Source organism: Chinchilla lanigera, unplaced genomic scaffold, assembly GCF_000276665.1.
Source record: "Chinchilla lanigera isolate Chin_1 unplaced genomic scaffold, ChiLan1.0 scaffold00092, whole genome shotgun sequence".
Lineage (NCBI taxonomy): Eukaryota > Metazoa > Chordata > Mammalia > Rodentia > Chinchillidae > Chinchilla > Chinchilla lanigera.
The window spans coordinates 1,451,900-1,475,475 of NW_004955493.1; the positions used below are offsets into that span (position 1 = coordinate 1,451,900).

The 23,576-nt window shown below is 46.8% G+C and overlaps 1 protein-coding gene across 1 annotated transcript in view; it reads left to right on the forward strand.

Annotated features, from left to right (window-relative positions):
* The first annotated feature begins 60 nt into the window (after positions 1 to 60).
* Positions 61 to 23,576, forward strand: part of Hs3st2 (heparan sulfate (glucosamine) 3-O-sulfotransferase 2) — a 93,197-nt gene continuing 69,681 nt past the window's right edge. The window contains exon 1 of the mRNA XM_005405090.2: positions 61 to 518. Coding sequence (XP_005405147.1) covers positions 67 to 518 — 452 coding nt within the window. The 5' untranslated portion in view covers positions 61 to 66. The remainder of the gene's footprint in view (positions 519 to 23,576) is intronic.

Genomic DNA, 23,576 nt, shown 5'->3' on the forward strand with positions numbered 1-23,576 from the left:
GCAGGGCCGCAGCCGCTCCGCGGGCGCCCCCGGAAGCCATGACCCCCGGCGCGCGCCCATGGAGCCATGGCCTATAGGGTCCGGGGCCGCGCGGGGCCACCTCAGCCGCGGAGGGCGCGCAGGCTGCTCTTCGCCTTCACGCTCTCGCTCTCCTGCACTTACCTGTGCTACAGCTTCCTGTGCTGCTGCGACGGGCTCGGCCGCAGCCGCCTCCTCGGGGCGCCGCGCTGCCTCCGCGGCCCCGACGCGAGCGGCCAGAAACTTCTCCCGAAGTCCCGCCCCTGCGATCCCCCCGGGCCGCCGCCCAGCGCGCCCGCCCCGCGCCTCGCGGGCTCCAACCACTCGGGCTCCCCGAAGCCGGGCACCAAGCGGCTGCCCCAGGCCCTCATCGTGGGCGTGAAAAAGGGGGGCACCCGGGCCGTGCTGGAGTTCATCCGGGTGCACCCGGACGTGCGGGCCTTGGGCACCGAGCCCCACTTCTTCGACAGGAACTACGGCCGCGGCTTGGACTGGTACAGGTAAGCGCGAGTCCCCGCGCGGGGTCTCCGCGGCGCGCCGCGCTTGGAGCCCTCTCCTGCGCTTTCTCTCCCCGAGGTCCGTCGGCGGCGCGGCTCCGCGGTGGGCTGGGCTGGGGTGTGGGGATGTACCCGGAGTGTTCGCCCGGAACTTCGCCGCGTTTGCCTAGCCGGGCACGCGGGCTCTTGACCTGCAAAGGGCGTTCCCTGTCGTCCCCGGAGTCTGGGCAAGGAAGGGAGGTCTCCAGTTGGAGGGCTGGCCCGTGTCCAGCCTTTTCAGGATGGGTGGAGCGGTGCAGCCCCGGGGCTGTCGGACCACAATCCTGTCTTGGCCCTAAATAGATCTTCCCGGGTTCCAGAGCACCTGAAGGGCGAAGGGGAAGTCAGGAGAGAGCCCCCAGGGGGTGGGGGCTGTGTTTAAGAAAGGGCCTCACAATCCCGGCAGAATGAGAGGCCATCCCCGAGGTCTCCACGCAGAAGGGCCCCTGGGGGCGTCTCAGGTACGGGGCTGATTCCTGCAGTCGCCCTGCCTCTGGCTTAGGGTCTTGGAGTAACCGAAAGAACCCTAGATTCGTCTTCCTCCTGTCACTTGCTTGACAAGTTCCTGAACTCCCCCAGCCTCTCTTTTCTCGTCCCTTGCAATGGGCAGGAAAACAGTCTTGCCTCGTCCTTCTCTCGAGGCTTGCCCAAGGCAGTCTAAAAATGTGCACGGGACACCTTGGTCGGGCTGCGCTGGGCAGGGCTTCCAAACCAGCAGCCAGGATGCGGAATTCAGGATACAGGTGTGCACCCCAGGTGAAGGCCAGCCAGGGTCTTGGGGCAGGCAGACGTGTGTAGACGGCTCTTCCCCTGCACTGGCAGGTGGTGTCTGCGCATGGACTGACGCGTCTGTAAAGTGGAAGGCGCACTCTCCAGTCCCACCTGCCTCCCGGCCCCTGCGCGGTGTGGAAGTATGGGATACACCCGCAGGTGGGCTGAGCCAGGGTCTCTGGTCACACTTGGATCCCGGAACGCTTACCATTCCCCGGCCTCCTGAAGGCGTTCTAGAAACGTCTGCATAGTAATGGAAAGGCACAGAGCTGGCAGTGCGGTTGGCAGAGTGGCTAATGCCAATTCTATTATTTTTATAAAAGTAAACCTTTTAGACAGTACAGGTCATAAGCATATTGGACAAAGGACGGTTTTATGAAAAAGAAGACCCTACTGGATCCACAGCAGGGAGCTCTGGGTTTGCAAGAAGGAGGGACTGCAGGGCCAGCTTGTCACCCTTGCCAGCTAGCCCTGGCCCGCAGTGCTGAGGTTGTGAGGACAAAGATTGGAGGCACGTATGTCCTCAGGGGAGAAGCATGTTGTCTGCAGGAGCCAAGCAGTGGATAGCTGGCCAGTGGGTGCCCCAGCACCATCATGGCTGGTGAGTCAAACAGGGTGGCCCGTGGCGCCAAGCGTGGCTTTGTGCCAGTGCTGACGTCCCACTGTGCCTTCTGAGCTCTCACTCACAGGCATCCCTTCTAGGTGTGTGGGGACACTGTCTGAGCCAGGGTAAGGCCGGGCAGCAGCACCCTGCCCAAGTCAGTCAGCCGTGGCCACGCTCAAATGCATGCCAGGGTTTCCTCGATGGAAAATCTGAAGATCATTATGAAAGCTTCTGCCAATGTGAAGTGCCTTTTAAATGCAAAACAGCAACATTCTGAGCATCTGGCTTTTCGATAATGCGCCTCTAATAAACACCTATGCTCTGAACCCAGGCTCCCCTCTGCCTCTCCCTCTCCACCACTGAGCAGCATACCTCAGGCTTCCTTGCCAGACTGTGTCATTCAGGGATGGCTGCTTCTTATTTTTAACCTTGGCATGTGTGATTCTAAGCCAGCTTAGCTGTGAACCTTAGAGATGGAAGCCATGCCTTTTTTTTTTTTTCTAGCACATTTGGATTCTGCTAAAATTCTCAGCTGAGTCTTGGTAGGTTTTATTTAACATCAAGCACACTGACAGCTCAACTTCTCTCTCTGCTCCCCCCGCTGCCCTTTCCTCCTTTATATAGCTAGAAAGAGATTAGCCCTGAGGTCTGGTCGTAACTCCTGTCCCCATCACCTGCCCAGGAAGGCTGAGGACACAGCCTACAGCCCTTGGGAAACCAGTGTGTAGTTTGTACCTCTTTCAGTTGCAGATCCGCACACCCAGAGTCCAGGGTTGCAGGGGTGGCTTGTCATTTCTGCACAAGCTAATACTTCCCCATTTGGAGCTGGTATCAGTAATCTCCAGAGCATTTCTTTGTGTGTGCTTTATCTTTATTATCACTCCAGTAATATGCACTCAGGGAAGAAACAGAGGGGATTTCTGGGATCCTTTAAAACCCATGTCTTCCTTCTCTTCCTGAATGCCATGCGTGAGGTGCCGTGGGTGACAGCAGGTTCCTCTTTCTGCCCACTGCCCTCTTGATTGCACAGCTTGCCATCAGAAAGCCAGTGTCCACCAGGTAGACAAGGCAAGGACGCTCACCGTCCACTCACTCCAGCCACTCACCGCAGTGGGCTGTGTTTTCCAAAGGCGGGCGGCAGAGTTCACTGCGGGCAGAGGATATGACGACGCTGTGCCCACATCCAGGGCCCTGGTGCTACTTCCTGGGCTAGGAGATCTGAATCCAGGTTGACACTGGGAAAATCAGTATCATTATCTTCACCCACAGGTGGAACTTCTTTCTGTGGGTGCATGAGATACGATTGCTGGAGGCAGAGTTACAGAGCCAGAGAGAATGAGTCAACCAGAGGGACGAGGAGACAGAACGTGCACCTTCCTCATCCCGTCTAAGTCCCCTTTTTCAGACTCCTCAAAGGATTGTCTAAGGACCTGAGGCCCATGTCCTTGGAGATTCCAGTCCTGTGCTGCAGGAGTCCCTCTCGTTTGCTGCCTGTTTGTGATCTCTGATGCTTGTCTCCCCTATGCTCCTAGCCTGGGTTCCCTTCTCCAGATTTCCTCCCCAAGGCAGCAGCTGGGCCTGCAGAGTAGGACCCACTAGAACTGCCTGGACAGGGACGCACGCGAGGGAGTTGGGGAAACCAGAACGGACCACCTGTGCAGAAGACCGGAGACCATCCCCGAGACACTGCGCAGTGTGAAGAAAGGCGCCCCTCAGCTGCCTTACCATAGAACGGGATCTGCAGTAACTAGCCTAGAGTAAATGCGATCCTGTATGTGGAGTAGCCCGGAAAAAGTCTTCCATACATAGAGATAAGGCAGTAATAACTACCAGTGCCGCTAACTCTGTGACTTCACTACCAGCGCTCCCTTGAGCACCGTTACACTGTTAGTACTAAAGCTATTCGTTTTTGTCCCTGCTGCGATTACCAAGTGTGGCTGAGGAAGTCACTGCTAGAAAAATGCTGCGTACTTCTTTTTCTTACTTCCTTTCTACCTTCTTTTCTCTCTCCCCCCTGTTTTCCTTTTTCTTACCTCTTTTCTGCCTTTCCCCTTTCCTCCCTTCCTCCCTTCCTTTTGCTTCGATAAAAAGTCACTTTACGTTTCTGCATACCAGTGCGATCATTAAAATGGGGTGGTGCCCGACCTGCATTCCAACGCTGTAAAAATCACTGAAGAGAATCTATGTGACAAGGCTCCTCCCAATCCAAGATGGTATTTAAAATGCCATTGTTCTCCTGAAGTTTGTGAGACCCACTAGTCTTTTATCAAGAAGTAGATGGAAGCTACACTGTGTCCAGGAGTCTGTAGGGTCCTAGAGAAAGTCGAGTTTTGTCTAAAGCGCTCTCAGTTTTGGTAGTACTCCAGGTTGGCAGGTTGTGTGTGTGAAGAGGAGGTGAATCTTCTCTAAATGCATTAAAACGCCAGCAAGAGCAAGTTAATATGTGATAATTGACTCTGTGCTCTGGTGTCCAAATTTTGATAGATGAGCCTGTGCTATAAATTTTCAACTCCATTTCACAACTCTGGTTATTTATTTGTTCAGCATCAGTGGTGCTCTTGGGACTGCGTAAGACAAAAAAGACACAGCATTTGTCCCAGAGGCAATAGTCTAAGTAAGATAGAGAATAAGAAGCGCAGAATGAAATCTATCACATTATCAAGCTCATTTCAATCAAGAAACCATATTCCAACAAGGAATCCAAGCTCTGGAAAGACAAACACTGGGAAGATATAAACCCAGCGGCAGAAGATGCAGGGGACTTCTGCTTAAAGGAGGAAATGCAGAATGTTGATCATCTTATAACAACCTGAGCAAGGCACGAAGCAGACTGACCCACACTCACTGGGGGTGCACAGGGGCACGTGTGGATGCACCCCACCTTTGTAAATTTGCATGCACAAATAATGTCTTGCAGACTTACTCTTTCTAAGAAGTTTTCCAGCCTGGGTCCAGGGGGATGTCACATACTCTGATGAAATGAAACCGCTGAGTCCCCGAATCCCCCACCCACCTTGTAGCTCTGTCAGCCTCGCAGCATGCGGGAGATGTAATAGTTAGTGCCAGCATGTGTACAGTTCTTGTCAGGCACCGAGGAGCATTCAGAGTGGGCCAGGAGAGCTGTCACTGCCCAAAGAAGCTTTTCAAGGAGGTGGTTTCACTTCCCCGTGGAGATTGCGGGGACTGTAGGAGAGGGTGGAGTGACGGACCAGAGTCCCTCAAAGCCTCTGGGTATGAAATCTGCGGTGGTGACCTGACAGTCCCTGAGCTTTTTACCTGCCACACACTGTTGTTCTTTGGGTGTTACAATGTGGAAATAGCCCTTATCCGAGGACATAAGTAGCACGATTGTTTTTCACATGTTAGTGTCTCTGAGATTAGGGTATGTCATACGCTGGGTGCTGGATGTCCCACACGGAATGAGATGCGCTGGCTCCGCACTGGTTGGAAAGGCCTCCCCTCACGTACCAAAGCGCCTTCTCCCTTAGAGACCTGGGTTCCCAGTTAGCCTGAAATCCGCTGTCCCTTTGAAGAGCAAAGAATCCCTTACCAGCTTCCTGTCTGCAGTCAGCAGGGGCCTCTTCTGATTGGTGAAGGAGCTATACCCATTTTGGATTTTAAATGGTACTATGCCATCTTCCTGAAAGCATCCATTCTAAAAACTAGAGAAGGTCCAGGGCTGATGCTCACCACAAGATAGGGTACTAAGGTGGGCACGTTCTCCACAGGCCGGCGGACAGAGGCACTCACTGCGCTCCTCCCCCGTACACAGAGGCACACCCAAGAGCCCCGAGTAGTTCGGTACAGTCGGTGCCGGTAGGTGCGGTTACCTGTGCGCTTGTAATAATATTCTGTGCGCCGGGTGCACAGGACTGTAGAATAGCTTTCTTCCTTTGCTTAGACTTCCATGAATCATTTCTGAATGATTGAGTGACGAAGTGGGTGTGGAAGGGAGGGGGCGGGAGCACACAGCTCTCTATTGATCCGGATCTGCTGGAGGACGTGGAGGGCAAGCCGTCTCTGGGTGTCAAGGCTCAGTGGCCGGGGGCTAGACAAGCAGATTTTCCTCTGTAAGTCAAGCTGGAGGGGTCTGAAAGGTCACACAGCCAACCTAACCCTGGGGGGCTCGCTGTCTCCCCCAGAGCTGACTCTGAGGCAGGTTAATCCATTTATTTGTCAAACGCCTACCATTTGCCAGGCTTAGTGCCAGGCTGCTGTAGGCTGGCTCTGCTGCCACTTTTTTTCTCCTAATGGGCTGTGCTGATGGGCCGAAGTGCTTTGTAGTCCATGAGCAGCTTGACAAGGTGGGTAAAAGCCACCAGCGAGTGGAAATAACTTAGCATTTCAGAGGTAATTGCTGCCTGTCAAGGTACACACAGCTGGGCTGTTGGTCCAGTGCTGCACTCCTGGAGGCTCTCCTGTAAGATAATGGGACAGGGAGAGGGCCGGGGAGTTCTGTTTGAGCACAGTCTTCCAGGAGACGTGGGCCAGAGGCGCTAGCTGGGTGATCAGGGACTTGAACACCACATGGTTTCCTGAGCGCAAGTTAGTGGGGCGCGTCTTCTCAAGCTTTTCATGTCAGAGGGGCTTGGAGTGGCTCCATCTCAGCACCCATGGCCACCAGCTCCCATCGTACTTCTCCAGAGGGGTCAGCAGGGGCACACCTTGGTGGAGGCATGAGGACATCTCGTGCCTTCTTCCAATCAGTGATGTGGCTCCCACATTCTCTGGGAGAAAAGCATCTTCTAGATGTCCACCATTCTCCTACCGCCTTCATATTTTTAAAGCCTAGCACAGCCTGAATGATTACCTTCTGAATATTTTTAAGTTAATCACTGAAACCATCATGCTAAATGAAATAAATCAGACAAAAAGGTTGAACATTGCATGGTTTCTCTTATATAAGAAACCCAAAATATAGGTAATTGAAAGAGCAAAATAAAAGCCAGATGATAGGAAGCAGCGAGGTAGATTTTGTGGAGATGGAAAGGGGACCTCAGGATAGGGAAGGGCAGGCGGGCCCATGGGGAGGGGAAGGGATAGAGAAATGATTAAGATGTGATATGCACATGTACTGGTTCCCCAAGATGAATGCAAATATTACGTATTGCAAACAAATACTAATAAAACAGAAACAAAAATAAATGATATAGGTGGTTACCGGAGGCTCAGGAAAATATAGGGGCAAGACGGATAGGGAAAGGTTGATCAGTGGGTACTGAGTTACAGTTAGACAGGACCCCAAAATTCTGGTGTGTGACAGCACAGAGGGTGACTAGAGATAAAAAATAGTGTGCTGTACATTTCACAAGGGTAGAAGAAAGGATTTTGAATGTTTTTACCACAGTGAAATGAGAAGTATTTGAGGAGGCACACATATTTAACCCCATTTAAATATTACACAGTGTATACGTATATCGAAACATCACATGGTACCCGATTTGTGTTAGCTTTCCATTCCTGTAACAAAATCTAATATAACTGGTGTAAAAGGAGGAAAAGTTTGTTTGGGGGTTTCAATCCATGGCCAGTTGAGCCATTGCTTCTGGGCCTGTGGTAAGGCAGCACATCATGGTGGGAGCCTGTGGGAGGAAGGCTTCACCTCAGGAAGGAATGAAGAGAGACAGGAAGGTGCTGGCTGATTCCTTTAGGCCACACCCCCAATGACCTGTGACCTCCCCTAGGTCCTGCTCTTAAAGGTTCTGCTGCCTCCCAATAGCACCAAGTAGGGGAGCAAATCTTTGACACATGGGCATTTGGGGGACATTTTCCAGATGCAAACTGTAGCCCATGAATGTGCACAGTTTTTATGTATCAATTAAAAAGTAAATTTACAAATTATAATCTTTCATAAAAAAAACACAGCTTATCCTTCCTTCAGTTTGTGTATTTTAGAATAGATAATACATTGTCATGTATTCATATCGTACGACTCAAAAGGGACAAAGGTTCATCAGTGAAGAATTTTCTCCTCTTTCCTGCCTTGTCTCTTGACCATGACATTCTTCCTGCCAGAAATAATGACAAGCACCCATTTGAAGGGTATCCTTCTAAAAATATGCTATGCATTTGTAAACCTAACCCACCTTATGCCAATAGTTGAAATAAATAGTTTCACAAAGCAACTTTATTTTAAAGCTTCCCTAAATGGAAAACCAGCATCATTTTCCATAATTAGAAAGTAACCATAAAAATAGATAGATTGAAAGCAAAACAGCATTATTGAATTTTTGCTAAATACAAATGCTGGAATGTTCCAAGCCTGCACTGTCTGTATCTTTGTTTAACATGGTATATGAGAGGACATTACCAGGGGCCTAAAGAAGTACTGATATCAGGGTGAGACATCTCTTCTTGAGGCAAGCAGAAGCAATGAAATGAAGTGGAAAAGGTGATAAATTTCCTCCCTCGTGATTTGGTGGTGTTTAGAAAGTCCGTGTCTTAACCCGAAAGATAACCACCGACATCGTGGGAAACTTTGCTGGGATTTGCAGAAAGCCCAGCTTAAGCAAATCCAGTGATGGGCTCTAGATTTTCAGATTCCTTTGATGTGTTAATGAATGGGTGAGACAAGCCAGAGGGGGACTCCAGAACAAGTAGGAGCCTTAAGAGAAGTGTTTCGATTTGGAATATTCTGAAGGTTCTGGGCCTTTAGAAGAGCAGGTTTCCTAAAGAAAGGGGGTTGTGGGCATTTAAAGGAAAAAATAAATCCACTAGGTAACTGAGTTTCTTCATTACCCTCCTGGTAGAAAACCTGCAGTGTCCCCCGAATGTCACACCTGCATTAAGTTGTTGCACAGCTGCAGGTGTCAGTGTTGCAAAGGTCAGAGAGAAAGTTCGCTTCACTGGGAAATCAGCAACCTGTGGGAAGAAGGGGCTCAAGGATATTTTTCTAATTTTGAGGCCCGTGTGAGACAGGATGTCCAGTTTTTAAAATCCCTTGATGCAGAGTCCATTTCTCCGTTATACAGTACATAACACAGGGCTTACACATAGAGTGGGGGGTGTCACTTCTGCTTTTTTAGAGAATTGAATTTCACTGAATCAGGAGAGGAGAGGAATGTAGTTTCTTCGTATATCTTTTTAGCTGTGTGAAAGGGGTCCCACTGGGGAAATGTTCCCTGGGACTTCTCATCCATTGTCATGAAGTTAGAGGGTGTCTGTGACATACAGACTCCCCAAGCCTACTTAAAATTGGGAAGAGAGCCATTAATACAGATGAGGAGGTGGCCTCCTGCTAGCTTGGGGTTCCACAGGCCTTGGTGCGTATTGCTGGGCCAAGGAACCTCAGCTCTGCCTCGAGGTCAGAAGACACATGAGCAGGCATGATAGCAATGCCTTGTGATGGGACAGGCCCTTTAGGAGAAATTAAAGGGCAGTTAAAAGATAATCTTATCAGAGAGGGAGGTAGGGGACAGGAGAGAAAAGAGAGACAGACAGATTCAAAGGCATGGATGGGATGAACTCACAATAGAAAAAGGAAAACAAAAACTACAGTGGTGTCCTCTTATTGACCAGGGATACGACATGTTCCAAGACCCCCATGGGCTGTCCAAATCAACATAGTACCAAATCCTGTCTACACTGTAGACAGTGTACACTGTCTATACTGCATTTTCCTACATATAAATACATAGATACATACATACGTATGAGAACTTTGATTTATAAATTGGGCAAAAAAGGAGACAAACAGCAATAACTAATACTAGAACAAAACAACTATAACAATAGAGTGTAGAAAAAGTTGTGTGGATGATGTATCTTCCTCAAAATTATCATTATATTTTCACTTAAAGGAAGAGCTGTAGGCTTCTCTTTGGAATATTTGAATTGCCAGCATCAATTTGTGCCTCAGAGCTATTACTAAATAAAATAATGGTTACTTTATTAAACACACCCATTGAACTATGACAACAGTCAACCTTAAACAACTACTAAGTGACTGATGTGCAGGTAGTATATACAAAGTGGATACACTGGCTGAAGGGATGATTCCCTTTCTAAGTGGAATAGGGCAGATGTAGTGGGACAGCCTGAGGTTTTATCACACTATTTAAAATGGTGCACAATTTAAAAAATTTTGCACTGTCTGTTTTTGGAATTCTCCATTTAACATTTTTGGGTCAGAGCAGACCATGGGTAATGGAAACTGCAAAAAACAAAACTGTGAGAAAAGATGGTGTTAGGTGAGGCAGTTTTAGCACAGCCATTAGAAGCTTGGGCTCTGGAATGAGGAGGAGTGTGTTGGGAGCTCAGCTCTACCACCTGTCAGGGGTGCGTCCACCAACCAGTGGCTTTCCGTGGCTCAGTTTCCCATCTGCAGGCTGAGCTAATCATATTGGCTATCAGTGAGGAATTAGTGAGCAATTATGTGTAGAACTACTCCAGACATTTCTGGCAGATAGACTGTGTCTAGCAAGTGTTAGTTGATTCTTCCATCAGCCCTTTATTTCTGTCACTACTGAGGACACAAAGATGAATGGAACAGAAGTCCTGCCTCTGAGCTCTTCACAGTTGGGGTGGGGAGGGTGTTCAGATGTTCATGGAACATCTGAACTTGTACACAAGTCAGACAGGAGTCAGTACCATAATGGAGATATGAGGGATGCTGTCGTAGAACAGAAAGAGATGAAATGTAGTTGGGGGAATTCTGGAGGGCCTCTTGGAGGAGGTGGTATGTCACAATGGGCAGATAGGATTTCTCTAGACAGAGATTTTTCACAGGGAGATGATGAAGAAGTGGGCCTAGAGGTAGGCTGTTGCTAAACACAGTCATTCTACAGTTTCACTGCTGGGTACAGTCAAATCACAAAACAAAATTGCTTTGGATCATTCCATTTCCGCACACATTTACTGACTCCTTGCTGTATGCCAGACACCGTGCTAAGCCATAAGCAAGTGAACAAGAGAAAAATGATCTGTCTTTGAAGGTGCTATAGGGGCAGACCAGTCACAGTGAGAATTGCAGAGACAGAGGGAGGGAAGGAGGAAAGGAAGAAGGGGGCAGGAGGGAGGGCAAGAGGAGGGAGAGAGGGAGAGATTCCTAGGATTTGTGAGGTCACAGAAGGGGACCTCACCTCACCCAGGGAGGATCAGAGATGCATTCAAAGGAGTGATGCATAAGGTCCCCATTCGCTGTTTTTCCTGCTGGGACCCCTCTTTCCCCAGAACGTGCCGGAGCTGATTGCTTTTTGTCACGCAGATTCCAGCTTACAGGTCGCCTCCTTGGAGGCGTCTTCCTCAGCTACCCAGTCTAAGCTGGCTCCCTCAGCCCTCTCCACCTCTCATCAGCGCTTGGTTTTATTAACTCCATACTTCTTGTTATTGCAATTCAAAATTATGTTGTTCATTCTTCTTTCTGTGATATCTTCCCAGTCGACTGAAAATTCTGAGAGCCGAGAACTTGTCTGTCTTGTCTGGCTTGTGGCTGTATCCCTGAAGCTCAGAACGGTGCCTGGCAGGTGCTAAATAAATATTTGTTGAATGAATAGGTTTAGGATGAACGATGAGTAGGAATTGGTGAGCCTATTCTGAGGTCACCAATCGTTCTATCCCTTTATTTGGTTTATCAGGTTCCTTTTGGTGGGAGGACAGAATACATAATTTGGATTTTGATGACTAGGTCAGAATGTCAACACATGGGGCTGGGGATTTAGCTCAGCGGCAAAAGCGCCTGCCTGGCAAGCACAAGGTCATGAGTTTGGTTCCCGGTACCGGAGAAAAACCAAAAAAAAAAAAAAAAAAGAACATCAACACATACTTATTGAGCATGTACTATATGCCAGGCTGTATCGTGGTCACTGGGGAGGGTGTAGTGAAACACTCAAACAAAAATCCATGTCCTCATGCTGTTTATTTTCTCTGGGGTGGGGAGGAGATGGTCAATAAATAACTGAAATGTATTTGTGCCAGCTGGTAAGTGCTACGGAGAAACTTCAGAGAATACTCAGTCGGGGAAAAGTGTTGCTGTGTAGAATAGGGTGGGTAGAAAAAGCTCCATCGAGGAGGTGGTGTTTGATCAAGATGTGACGGAGGGAGGGGGCCAAGTGAGCCGTGAGCTGGGGAGGAATTCTACAGCAGAGGGGAAGACAAATGTGAAGGCGCTGAAACAACAGATTAGCTGGGATTCTGAAGGAGACCTTCGGGGTCAGTGCAGCTAGAGGGGAATACGCAGGGAGGAGAGGGATGGAAAACACATTTGGGGAGAGACCAGGGTCCTGGTCAAGCAGGGCCTTGTAACTACTGCAAAGCTGTGGCTTCTGCTCTGCGTGGAAGGGGAGCTGTTGGGTGGTTGCACTTAAGGAGTCCCGTGATCTGACTTGAAAGCGTGAACACAGAATAGCACAGGGGTTTAAGGAAAATTTGTTACAGTAAAAGATGCATTATTGTTAATCACCCTCACTTCCAACATACTTACCCCATCATTCTTGCCACCTTCTGAAGCGGTTCTGGAAGTCCTCTTCTGTCGGGTCTAACGCGAGGTGTGACCAAACGCTCAGTGGATGACACTGCTGAGTGCCATCCCAGGGAAACCCAGGCTCATACAAACACTAGCGTGTGTCCTCATCCACCTGTGCACTGGATCCGGCACAGTGAAACTTGTGGTGCTCCCCCAATGTCAGAATGACTGCAAAGGTAAATGTTCTGAATCAATTCAGGAGCCTGCAGCAGTGCAGCTAGAGACACACGTGAAAGAGGACCTTCAGAACTGCCAGAGAAAGCGGCAAAAACAATGCGATGAGTGTGTGGAGTATTCTGAGCGGGATTAATGGCAGTGTGGCTCTCGCTGCCATAAAGTTTTTAAATGTAAGTATTCATGATATTTTGTGATCACACCCTTACATTTTTTTGAGCCAGGGTCTTGCTATGTCATTTAGGCTGGCATTAAACTCACTATGTAGCCCAAGCTGGCCTCAAACTCACAGAAATCCTCCTGCCTCATCCTCCCCAGTGCTAGGATTGCAAGCACGTGCCACCACACCCAGGGCACCTCATACATTCTTAAAGGCTTCTTGAGCCGCGGTGGAGGGGAGCAAGGATGGAAGCAGGAAGTGGTAGGGGCTGTTGGTGGTAAAGGCAGGGAAAGAGGAGGGGTGGGAAGATGCTGTGAGTGGCTGGGAGATGCAGCTGCAAGATTTGCTGGTGCGTTTCATAGAGACGAGGTGGGAGAGGGAAGTCCAGGAAGGGGATGAAGGCGGTGATCATGAGGTCACGCTTCTGCTGGGGATGATGCCTAAGCTTTGGGGCATTTGCATTTGCTGTCTCCATCTATGAAGGATTTGTGTGCTTTCAGGTCCTTACAAATGAGTCTGAGGTTTGAACCTAATGCTGTGCCCCTGATGGACCATCCCTAGCCTGATTGGTCAAGCATCCATTTGTGGGTGTCCCTGAATTGGCCAAAGAAAGGAATGCTATATTCAAGGGTAGCACGGGTCTTCCCAAAGTGGTAGAAGATGGCAGAGTTCTTCCTGAGCCCTTTTCGTAAATGCAGCGCTCTTCAGTAACCTCTTGAGATCCTTTGAAGACTGAATTAGCTGTGCTCCAACCCTGTCACTTGATATGTTCCGCCCTGCTTCTCACTCTTGTCCCAGTCCCCTCAGTATGCAAGACCAGGTAGCAGTGATGATGACACTGCCAGATTTAGGGGGCTTGGCTGTGTGGTCCCTTCCGACAGAACTGAACATTACAGTGCCTTCCTCCAAGATCTGACTCTGCCCAACTTCCCCCAAGCTGCTGGAGCATAGGGAAATGTTCCCTGCTTTGGCATCCTCTTTGCAGTGTTTCTGCTTTGATGGTTTTAATGAAGATATGAAATCATCTAACAGCTTTCATTTTGCTCAGGCGAGGTGGCTTAAAGTGGAGCTAGCATTTCCCAGGATCAATCCCCATTTTCAGAAGTGGTTGGTTAAACTCTCTGCAGTTTATAGCCACTTCTCACCGAGACAGTGTGGGATCCTGAATTATTAATTCCATGAGAGATGGGTTAAGTCGCTGCGGAGCTCCGTGGCGGTGCCGTCCCTGCTTGGACACCGTTTCTGGTATCTTCTCTCACATGAACGTCTTCGTGAACCAGAAATTCTGGGGTAACTTGGCCAGATCTTTGTCGGGCATTTCTCTAGGAGGGAAGGAATTTGATTTAATTCGTTTTCTTTTTCCTGACATGAGTACAGAGCAGGAACAAGGCATAAATGACTCTGGGAGGGTCCCTCTGTCAAAGCCATTTACAGGTTCTTAAATCTGAGCATCTCTCAAATGACAAGCGTGCAAACAAGATCGTCTCTAAGACGTGAACCTCTGAGCGCCTCCACACTGACGCCGAAAGTGTGGAAGAATGGGGAGGCCCTCAGCCTTTATGAGTATGATCCTGTGAGCTGGGGTAGTGACTGAGCATCACAGAGCTCCTGTCCCTTCAACAGGAAAAGCGTCAAGGACTGAGGGACTCTGTGGACATAGAGCTGATTAAATGGTGTTGGCTGTGGGGCGATAAGAAGAGAGAGGGGCTTGTCCTCAGTTACAAAAGTCCCATCCAGAGAGGATGACCCTAAGGCAGTCCCAACTGGTGTGTTTACAATGCCTGTTCAGCCGGAAGTCCCACCTAGTTGGTTTTTTTTTTTTTTTTTTTATCATTTTTTAAATGTGGCCTTTTAAAAAAATATTGTGAACTCTATTTGTAATGGTGTCCTGCTGATTTACAGTTTTTAAAGGACTGGCCCGTGGGCTGAGTGTCACCTGTCATCTGCCCTTTCCTGACCTTAGAAATAAGTACCAGTGCCTTCTGATCTAACTTGTCACTTACTCACTGTGGGATGAGTTGCTTTGTTTTTCTGAGCTGTAGTTTCTCTCCTATAACATGAGGATATCAAGTACTCCCACCTCATAAGTTGCTGTAGTGATTTACCGTAATAAGAAAGGGTTGATTTTATTCCTGCTGCCGCTGCCGCTTCCCAGGCTGTGTTTGAAACCGCTGTGATCATTGGCAAGCTGACGGCCATGGTGCCTGCAACACCTTCACTGTCCCAAGTGAAGGTCTGGCGGCTTGAGGAAAGCTGGGGCCTTATCCGCTCAGCAGGTGGTGAGAGGAAGAATCTGGAGCCAGGATCATGTGAGGTTGGAGAACCAGTTGTGGAATTGGACCCCAGGGAAGAAGCTAGCAATTCCATTGCTCTTTATTGCCCTTCATCCTGGGTCCCCCTGGAATCCCTGTAGGATGCTGAGTGTGAGATGCTGTCACCGCTCCAACTGCTTCTCCAGGAGACAGAAGCTTTGCGAAGCTTGGTCACTGTGGACAGCTCTCAGTGCCCTCTTCTGTTTTTTGTTTTGTTTTTGTTTTTTGTTTTTTTCTGGTACCGGGAATCAAACTCATGACCTCGTGCTTGCCAGGCAGGTGCTGTGCCGCTGCGCTAAATCCCCAGGCCCTCAGTGCCCTCTTCTGAACAACTCAGAGCTTCTCCATCCTTCTGTACTCATCTCCTGGCATCAGCTACCTGGGTGGGGTAGAAGTGCTCAGAGGTTCTCATTTTGGAGATGCCCTGCTTGCTCCGAAGGCGAATGCCTCTGTAATTCTGAAAGCTTGGTGTATAAGAGTCCAAGCTAGATGGGGAGATTTTACTAACAAAGAGAGGTTTAGGGATGAGCAGGGCAAGGCTGGGCTGTAAAAATCAGCTGGACGAATTTCTGTCCAGCCATGATCAGTCCTGGCCATCTGCTGAAAGATAGAGGAACACGGGTCTTGAGGGGCGGGGGCAGAGGAAACTGGAGGGAGGAGAGTGTAATGAGTGAAGGCAGCCCCTCCTCAGGAAAAGGAGTGCCCTCAAGGCTGCCTCAGAAATGATACACCCTCTTTGATGCAATGGGAAGTCCGGTGGGACTGGTTTACTGATTGGTATTGTGCTCCACACTGTAAACTGTGGGTGGAAGAGCTGGGAGAACATCCAAGCATTGTTTTGACTTTGGGGCAATCTGTCTGTTAGCCTCCTCAATCATGAGACCATCACGGTTCTTCCTGAAACCACCACGCTTGGCGATGCATGTCTGTAATCCCAGCTACTTGGGAAGCCGAGGCAGGAGGATTGTAAGCTTGAGCCCAACCTGGGCAGTTTGTCCAGCCCATGTCAAAAGGTGGAGGGGATAGTAGTGGGGACACAACTGGTGGTATAGCTCAGTGTGAGGATCCTGGGTCCAATCCCCAGTAGCAGAAATAAATACATAGACAAATAAATAAATAAATGGATAAATAACTCCTAATGCATTGTTTCCCAGCCATTTTTTGCCATTTTCACAATTACTTTTGAGTCACATCTACAAATATCTTCATTTAGTTTACATCATAGTAAAGTCCACTCGCTCATAACTGTTACTCAAATGTATTTCTTTAAAAATGAAACTTAATAGTATCCTCCTAAATGAGATTCCTCATCTCTTGAAAGAAATAGAAAGAAGTTTTAAAAATGCAGTTATCGCTAAACAAGGCAATTCAGTTCTAGCCTGGCACTGTTGGATGTGCATGGTCTGCCTGAAGCAGCCCCTTTCTCTGTTAAGGAGAGAGATGAAAAACAATTAAGGAGGTGTTAAGAACATTCTAGCACCAACTAAGACTCTCTCTATGGTGTCACTGGGCTCTTTGAAAACAGTGAAAATGGAGAGGTAATTATTTTCTAACAAACTGATTAGGTGACATTTAAAGTCACCACTTCAACCAGGGATTGATGGCAATGTGGCTTCCATTGTCATAAAATTTTTAAATTTAAGTGTTCATGGTATTTTGTAATCACACCCCTACATTTTTGTTATTGATTTTTTTTTTTGAGACAGGGTCTTGCTATGTAATTCAGGCTGGCATTGAACTCACTATGTAGCCCAGGCTGGGCTACCACCTAATTATTTGTTTTCAGCCGCTAGTTGAGTCTGTCCCACACTGTGGGAGATGCGGGCCTGCCCATTTAGATTTCTCTTAAGGTGATGTCATTGTATTACTTTATCATATTGGGTTGTCATGGCCCGTCAACAGCTTGGGAGAGACTGGCTGACATTACAAAGTCTGAGTGGTTTAAAAAGCTGTGATTCCGATTTAAATTGCAAATGAATGGGGGCATCATGGGAAAGCAAATGCAGACGTGAAAAATGGGAGGAAAAGATCCAGCTCCACAGTATTTTTAGATCTTTTTCCCCCGGATTGGTTTTGCATAATTTGTACCTGGACTTTTGGTTTGATAAATTCCAGTACCTGCGCTCTAATTATTACCTGAGCGCTCACCCAAAGTTTCCTTACAATTCCACTGAAAATCACCTGTGTAAAACCTTTGTGTAATGCTCCTTAAACACTGTGACTTGGATGAATCTCAAAGTCATTATGCTGAGTGAAAGAAAGGTTATGTACAGTATGTTTCCATGTATATGACACCCTCAAACAGGCAAAATCAAAGTGCTGGGGAATAATCAGAGGTGCCAGGCTCAGGGAAGCTGGGAAGAGTGGCTGTACAGGTAGATGAGGGGTTTTGGGGGGATATTCTGTACAGACACCGTAAAGAACCTGTTCAGTATCCTGATCGTGGTGGTAGCCGCATGAATCTATCCATGTGTTAAAATTCATAGAGTGGGGGTTAGAGATGTAGCTTGGTGGCAGAGTGCTTGCCTATCATGTGTGAAGCCCTGGACTTGGTGCCCAGAACTGTAGAAAATAGATATAGATAGATATAGTTAGAGATATAGATACAGATACAGATATAGATATAGATATGGCAGAACACCAATAAAGTCAATTTTGCTGTATAGTATTTTTGAAGATACAGTTTAGAAAAACTTCACTGAACATCTATGATTATAGCACACTGACTGGTGAGTGGCCTGATGCTCTTCAGCAGAGTGTGAGTCCTACTGTCAGAGACCCGGCCCTCAAGTTTTTTGGAGTTCACAAACTTCCCTTAACTTCCACCCTTACAGCGAGTTAGAATCCATGATGTGGGTAGCATTTGGGCTATCTCCATCCTCCATCCACTTTCCTGAATGATGTAGGATCTGACAGAAAGTCTGGGAAGGTCTTACTGAGGGGTGAGACCGGGGTAGCTGGCACAGATGTCCAGCCAGACTTGCACCCAAAGGTGTGAAGTCAAGACACGGGAAGCAGCAGTGGGAAGTGTGTCTCGTAGTCAGAGTGATGGCAGGTGGGTAATATTGGACTGAGATCCTGTGAAAAGTTGGAGGGGATTCAGGACAAGAGAAGATGGGTCTTGAAAGCCACAGTAGAAGGAGTACTCAAGGATTCCTCCAAACAAAAGAATTTATGATCCACTGACAGACCCACGATGTCCTAACCACCGGAAAGCCTGTGAGCTGAGCTAGAAGCATCTCACCAGCTTACCCCGCCTCCTGTCCTGCGCCAGCAGGGCGGGGCCAGAGCCCTCCCTAACACACACTCTCCGCCAGAGCTGGAGCGGGACCTCCACCTTGGACCAGAGACGCCCACAGTTCTTCCCTCCCGGTAGAGAATCTGTGCTCCCCTGAGCCCTACGTGCTACACAGTCTCAGTCTGCAGATGCTGATGAAGATAATCATGCTCTCTTCCCATGGCGTCCAGAACTAGACACCAGGACCGCGTACATAAGAGACAAGACAGCCAGGAACGCTGCACTTTGCATCCACAGCCTACCCGCACCTGTTCACAATCCCCACTTCCTACTGTAGTTAGTTTAAACAGTTTACTGTTCCTCAGATCCCTGAGACACTGCTTGGGTGGTTGTCAGTCCCTTGCTTGGGTTGCTGCGCACAGTACTTAAATAGTGGGAGCTGCTGCAGTAACCCAAGGGCGGGTACAGAGACGGTCACAGGTGTGGTGGGGCCGGAAAAGGAGGAAGAGGGGCAAAGATGCTGTCGTTTACGAGAACACAGCGGAGGGCAGCTGCGCCACGTGTTGGCGACTCCTTCCCTTCAGCATCTCTCCCTCTGTTTCAGTCTTTAGGGAAAAGACGTTGAATATTTTGTAATTTTGCCATTTCCTCCTGATTAGTGGTCTGTTTGCACTCTTGTGGGGTTGGCTTTGGTAATTTACATTTACGTATACTAAAAATGATCACACTGTACATTGAGACATCTGATGTTTGTCCCCAACATATACTGTTATTTGTTCTGATTTTAAGAGGAATTGATCTAAAAGTAAACAAATAAGCAAGCAAATAAAGATATGTCCAGATGGACTACAGCACCGTGATAAAGACATATACATACTTACATGAAAAATTCTCAAGATATATTGCCCAGTTAGGAAGACTAGTAAAGTGAAAAGCATGCATTATCTTTTGTACACTGGAGGGGAAAGGAATAATATATATTTAAATTTTCTTATTTTTTGCATAAATTTCTGAAAGGTTAGAGAAGAACTAATAACAGCAGTTTCCTAAGGGTAAAATTGGGTGGATAGGGAACAGGGGTGGAAAAGATTTTTTTCCATACCCTTTGTATATTTTTGTGCTATGTGAGTATATTTTCTGAGAAATTAAAATGGTAATTGTGCATTGTGGAACAATTAAGCAATTGGTAAAGGAATTTTAAAAATTGCCCAAAATTGGACTCATAATTTTAACCATTTTTAGAATTTTGCTTTTTGGACCAAGGATATAGCTCAGTGGCGTAAGTAGCTGGCAAGTGCAAGGTCCTGAGTTTGATTCCCAGTGCTACAAAAAGAGAATTTTGCTTTATACCACTCCAGATAAACCGTGGTGTACACTGAATACCATTTTGTGCTGATATCTATATCTATGTCTATCCATCTATATATATAATATATGCTCTACATGCTAGTTTATAACTGGCAGTTTAACATCTTTCCATGCCAATAACCATGAATCTGTGGAATCATTTAAATGCTTGTACAGCATGTAGTTGTATAAATATATCATTATTTATTTAACCAAATCACCTATTGGTCGATGTTTAGGTTATCCCTATTTTTGATTATTTACAAATAAGGGTTGGGGATATAGCTCAGAGGCATAAGTGCCTGCCTGGGAAACACAAGGTCCTGAGTTTGAGTCCCGGTACCAAAGAGAAACTGATTATTATTTACAAATAAAAGAAGGGGTGGAGCTGTAGTTTAGTGGTACAGTGCTTGTCTAGCATGTGCAGGACCCTGGGTTCAATCCCCAGCACACACACACACAAAAGATAGCAACAAGCACTTTGCCCAATCTTTTGGAGAAATTTTTAGCTTTAAAAATAAGCATCTAAAAGAGAAAAAGCATCCGTTTTGAATCCCATGGCTAGCTTCTCCCTACCCCATGCAGTATGAATGGGGCAGGTGAACTTCAGCAGAGTGTGACCGGGTTTTTCACTTGTCAAAGAGCTGGTGTCGACCTTGGCATTACTGACTCCCGACAGTCTATTTGCTCTTTGCCAATCTAATGCATAAAACTGTCGCTTATAATTTGAAAACTTTTTATTACTCTTTAAAAATGTGCATTGCACATTTAATGTATTTCTTTGAAAATTTTTGTATTCCTTTTCCTGTTGGATATTTTTCTTCTCTCTTTTTTTTTTTTTTTTTTTTTTTGGTTTTTCTCTGGTACCAGGAACTGAACTCACGACCTTGCGCTTGCCAGGCAAGCGCCTTTGCCGCTGAGCTAAATCCCCAGCCCCTTCTTCTCATTTTTAAAAGAGGATGCTCAGTGATTAATGATTCTTACTCCGGGTTGACGTCATCTTTTTGGAGCTTATTATTTTTGATATTTCTGGTGAGTTGAATTTGGTTGGATTTTATGTGTTTGACCAAGCCTGATAATTTTCCTCTTTCAATAAAATGTTTAAATGTCTTTCAAAGCCTTGCTGTCTCAGCTCTCTCTGGTGGCCCCTCAGTCCGTGCACCTCAGGGAAGAGGTCACACCACATTAACTTGAGGGTGTTTCTTACCTCTAACAAATAGAGACAGCCTAAAAAAGTTTAAATTTTTAAATGTATAAATAAATTTGGATTTAAAGCCAAATCTAGGCGTGATGGTCACACCTGCAATCCCAGCACTTGGGAGGCTGAGGCAGGAGGATCATTGCGAGTTCAAGGCAGCCTGGGCTAAAAAGTGAGCTCAAGGCCAGTCTGAACTACACGGCGAGATCCTATCTCAAAAAGACTAAAAAAAAAAAAGTAATTTAATTTGTCCAACGTCATTGTTTCTTTACTCCTCTCCTCTTTCTTGTGCTAAAATGGAAGTTATATTAACTAATTCCGCACTTCTACTAGGTAGCCTTATATCTAATAAAACAAAGAATTAATCAAGAGTAACAGAGAACAGGATTCCAAGCCTCTTCCTGTCTCAGCACTCTCCAAGGAATGCCTGCCAGGCATTTTTCTCTTCTTTGTTTTTGTGATTTTAACCTTTATCAAACACTGTGTCTACATGGTTCCAGCACTTCAGACCACAAGGCTGAGCACACATCAGGAGCCCCTGCCCGGCTTCCTGTACTTTCTGATTCTTGCTTAATGCAAGCAACCAAATTTTGATTCTTTAGGTTCTCTCACTTCTGTGTTCCTCTATATTACTAAATAACGTGTTTATATTGCTGTGCCTTATAATTCACAGAAAGGATAACCTTGAGAATTAAAATTGCACCTGTCAATCACTCAGAAAAAGAATTTCAAAACCGCAGTTGTACAGTATGTAGAAAGTAATGCTAATGTATATGATAGTTATTGAAACTAGTCAGATGTGGCCAAAGCTATATTCAGCAGGAACTTAGCTTCTTTATTAAATAAAGAAAATGAATGGGCTTAGGATCCGATGCCAAGTCTCATAGGAATGATAAAACAGACACAAGAAAGCAAGAAAATCACTCGGAAACACAAAAACAGAAATTAGCGAATTGATGAAAACAGTAACATTGATTTTTAAAGAGTAAATCCAAGAACTAATTCTCTGAAAAATCAGTAAAATAGCCAAGCATCTATGGTGTCTAATCAGAGAAAATGGGGAATGAAAAAGAGGACATATCTCCAAGATTTAAAAAAAAATCTGTGAAGGATTCAAGCCTCTTCGTGATACTGGGAGAGAGTTAGGTAAAATCTAACACTGAATCCTCATAGAACACTGCAAATATATTAAAGATGTTTCTGAATATGATTTTTAAGAGGACTTTCGAGCTAATAGAGATATGGATGGCATCCCGAGTTGATGTGGGTGTCACTGGCCCCCAAACTTGCTGATAAATCACAGAAGCGCTAAGTGTTGATCACAGATAGAGGAGCTACACACAGTGCAGCAAGTAGAAACAAAAGTCTTATCCCAGAACTAACGAGAAAGAAATCCCGAGTGGCCACAGAGAACAGAGTCTGGTGGCCGTGACTGTCACTGAGTTTCGCTTCTTTTTTTTTTTTTTTTTGGTACTGGGGATCAAACTCAGGACCTTACGCTCGCCAGGCAGGCGCTTGAGCCGCTGAGCTATATCCCCGGCCCGAGTTTTGCTTCTATGTATAATTATTGTTTTAAATATTACATTTGATACTGCACTTAATCTCTATAACCATATTAACAACATAAGTCGTTATTCATGCTAGGCCTCCTCTTTGTTCCTTAGTTATAAATTTCTTTAGTTGTTTGTTCTTACTTCTCTCTCAATTAGTTGGTGCACTTTTATGAACAGCTTGTTTTTATTTTAGTTAGTGTTTTCACCTGAGCCCTTTGCGGGGTAGAGATCACCTTCCTGTTCTTCTCATATGCAAGTAATAATTGGGCCAGTTGGAAATTTTTGGGACAAAATCTTTTTAAAAGCACTCTGGACACATGCATTCCGTGGTCGCAGGGCTCCTGTTGCGTGTTTGGCGGAGGAGACTCTGGTCGTCACTGGACTCACTTGATCGCTTTGTAGGAGAAGTGTTTTGTTTTGCTTTGTTCTCGCTGCCTCGATGCCCGTAGAATTTTTCTCTACTGTCTAAATTTAAAATAGAGGCTTGGAGCGGGCCTGAGCTGTGTTCAAGTCCTTGCTCCTCTGCTCACCCTGGACGACTTGCTTCCCTTCTCCGCACCTCATTCTCCCCCGGATGAGCAAGAGGGACAGTCAGGCTGGCCACTTGGGGATAATGTGAAGACTGACGTAAATTGGCACAGTGCTTGGAAGAGCTAGGCCATAGCAAGGACTACAGGAATTTTATATTTTAATGTTACTGTGTTGCTGTTACTGCTAAGCATTTAGATGCTATCTCACGGTTCATTTTCTTTGTTCCTGTGAGCAGTTAAGGGATAGAGCACCTCTGAGGGAATTTTCCAAAGGATATCCTATAACCATGACAGTAACCATACGATCTGCCAGATGAGCTTCCCCTTTTGCTTTTGAGGCACAGCTGTGCACCCCAAGAATCCACTGGGGAGAAGTGCATTGTAGCGTCTCTGCTCTCTGAGGCCTCTGTACTTGGGGAACCCCTAGGACATTAGCAAGATTGGGCTTTACACCTCCATTCCACCAAGGTCTGTCCTTTACCTGGCCCCCTCCTCCACCCCATCTCTTGAATTCAGAATGCTGCCTGCTTTGAGTTTTTCTTCCCCATATATCTCAGGCAAGCTGTTACATCCCATGCTGAGCATCACAGGCTGGTTGGGTCTTCCCTCAGTGTGGTCTCATCTTTATTGTATCTTGTAAAAATGAAATTCTGAAAACTCTTGGTATGTAGGG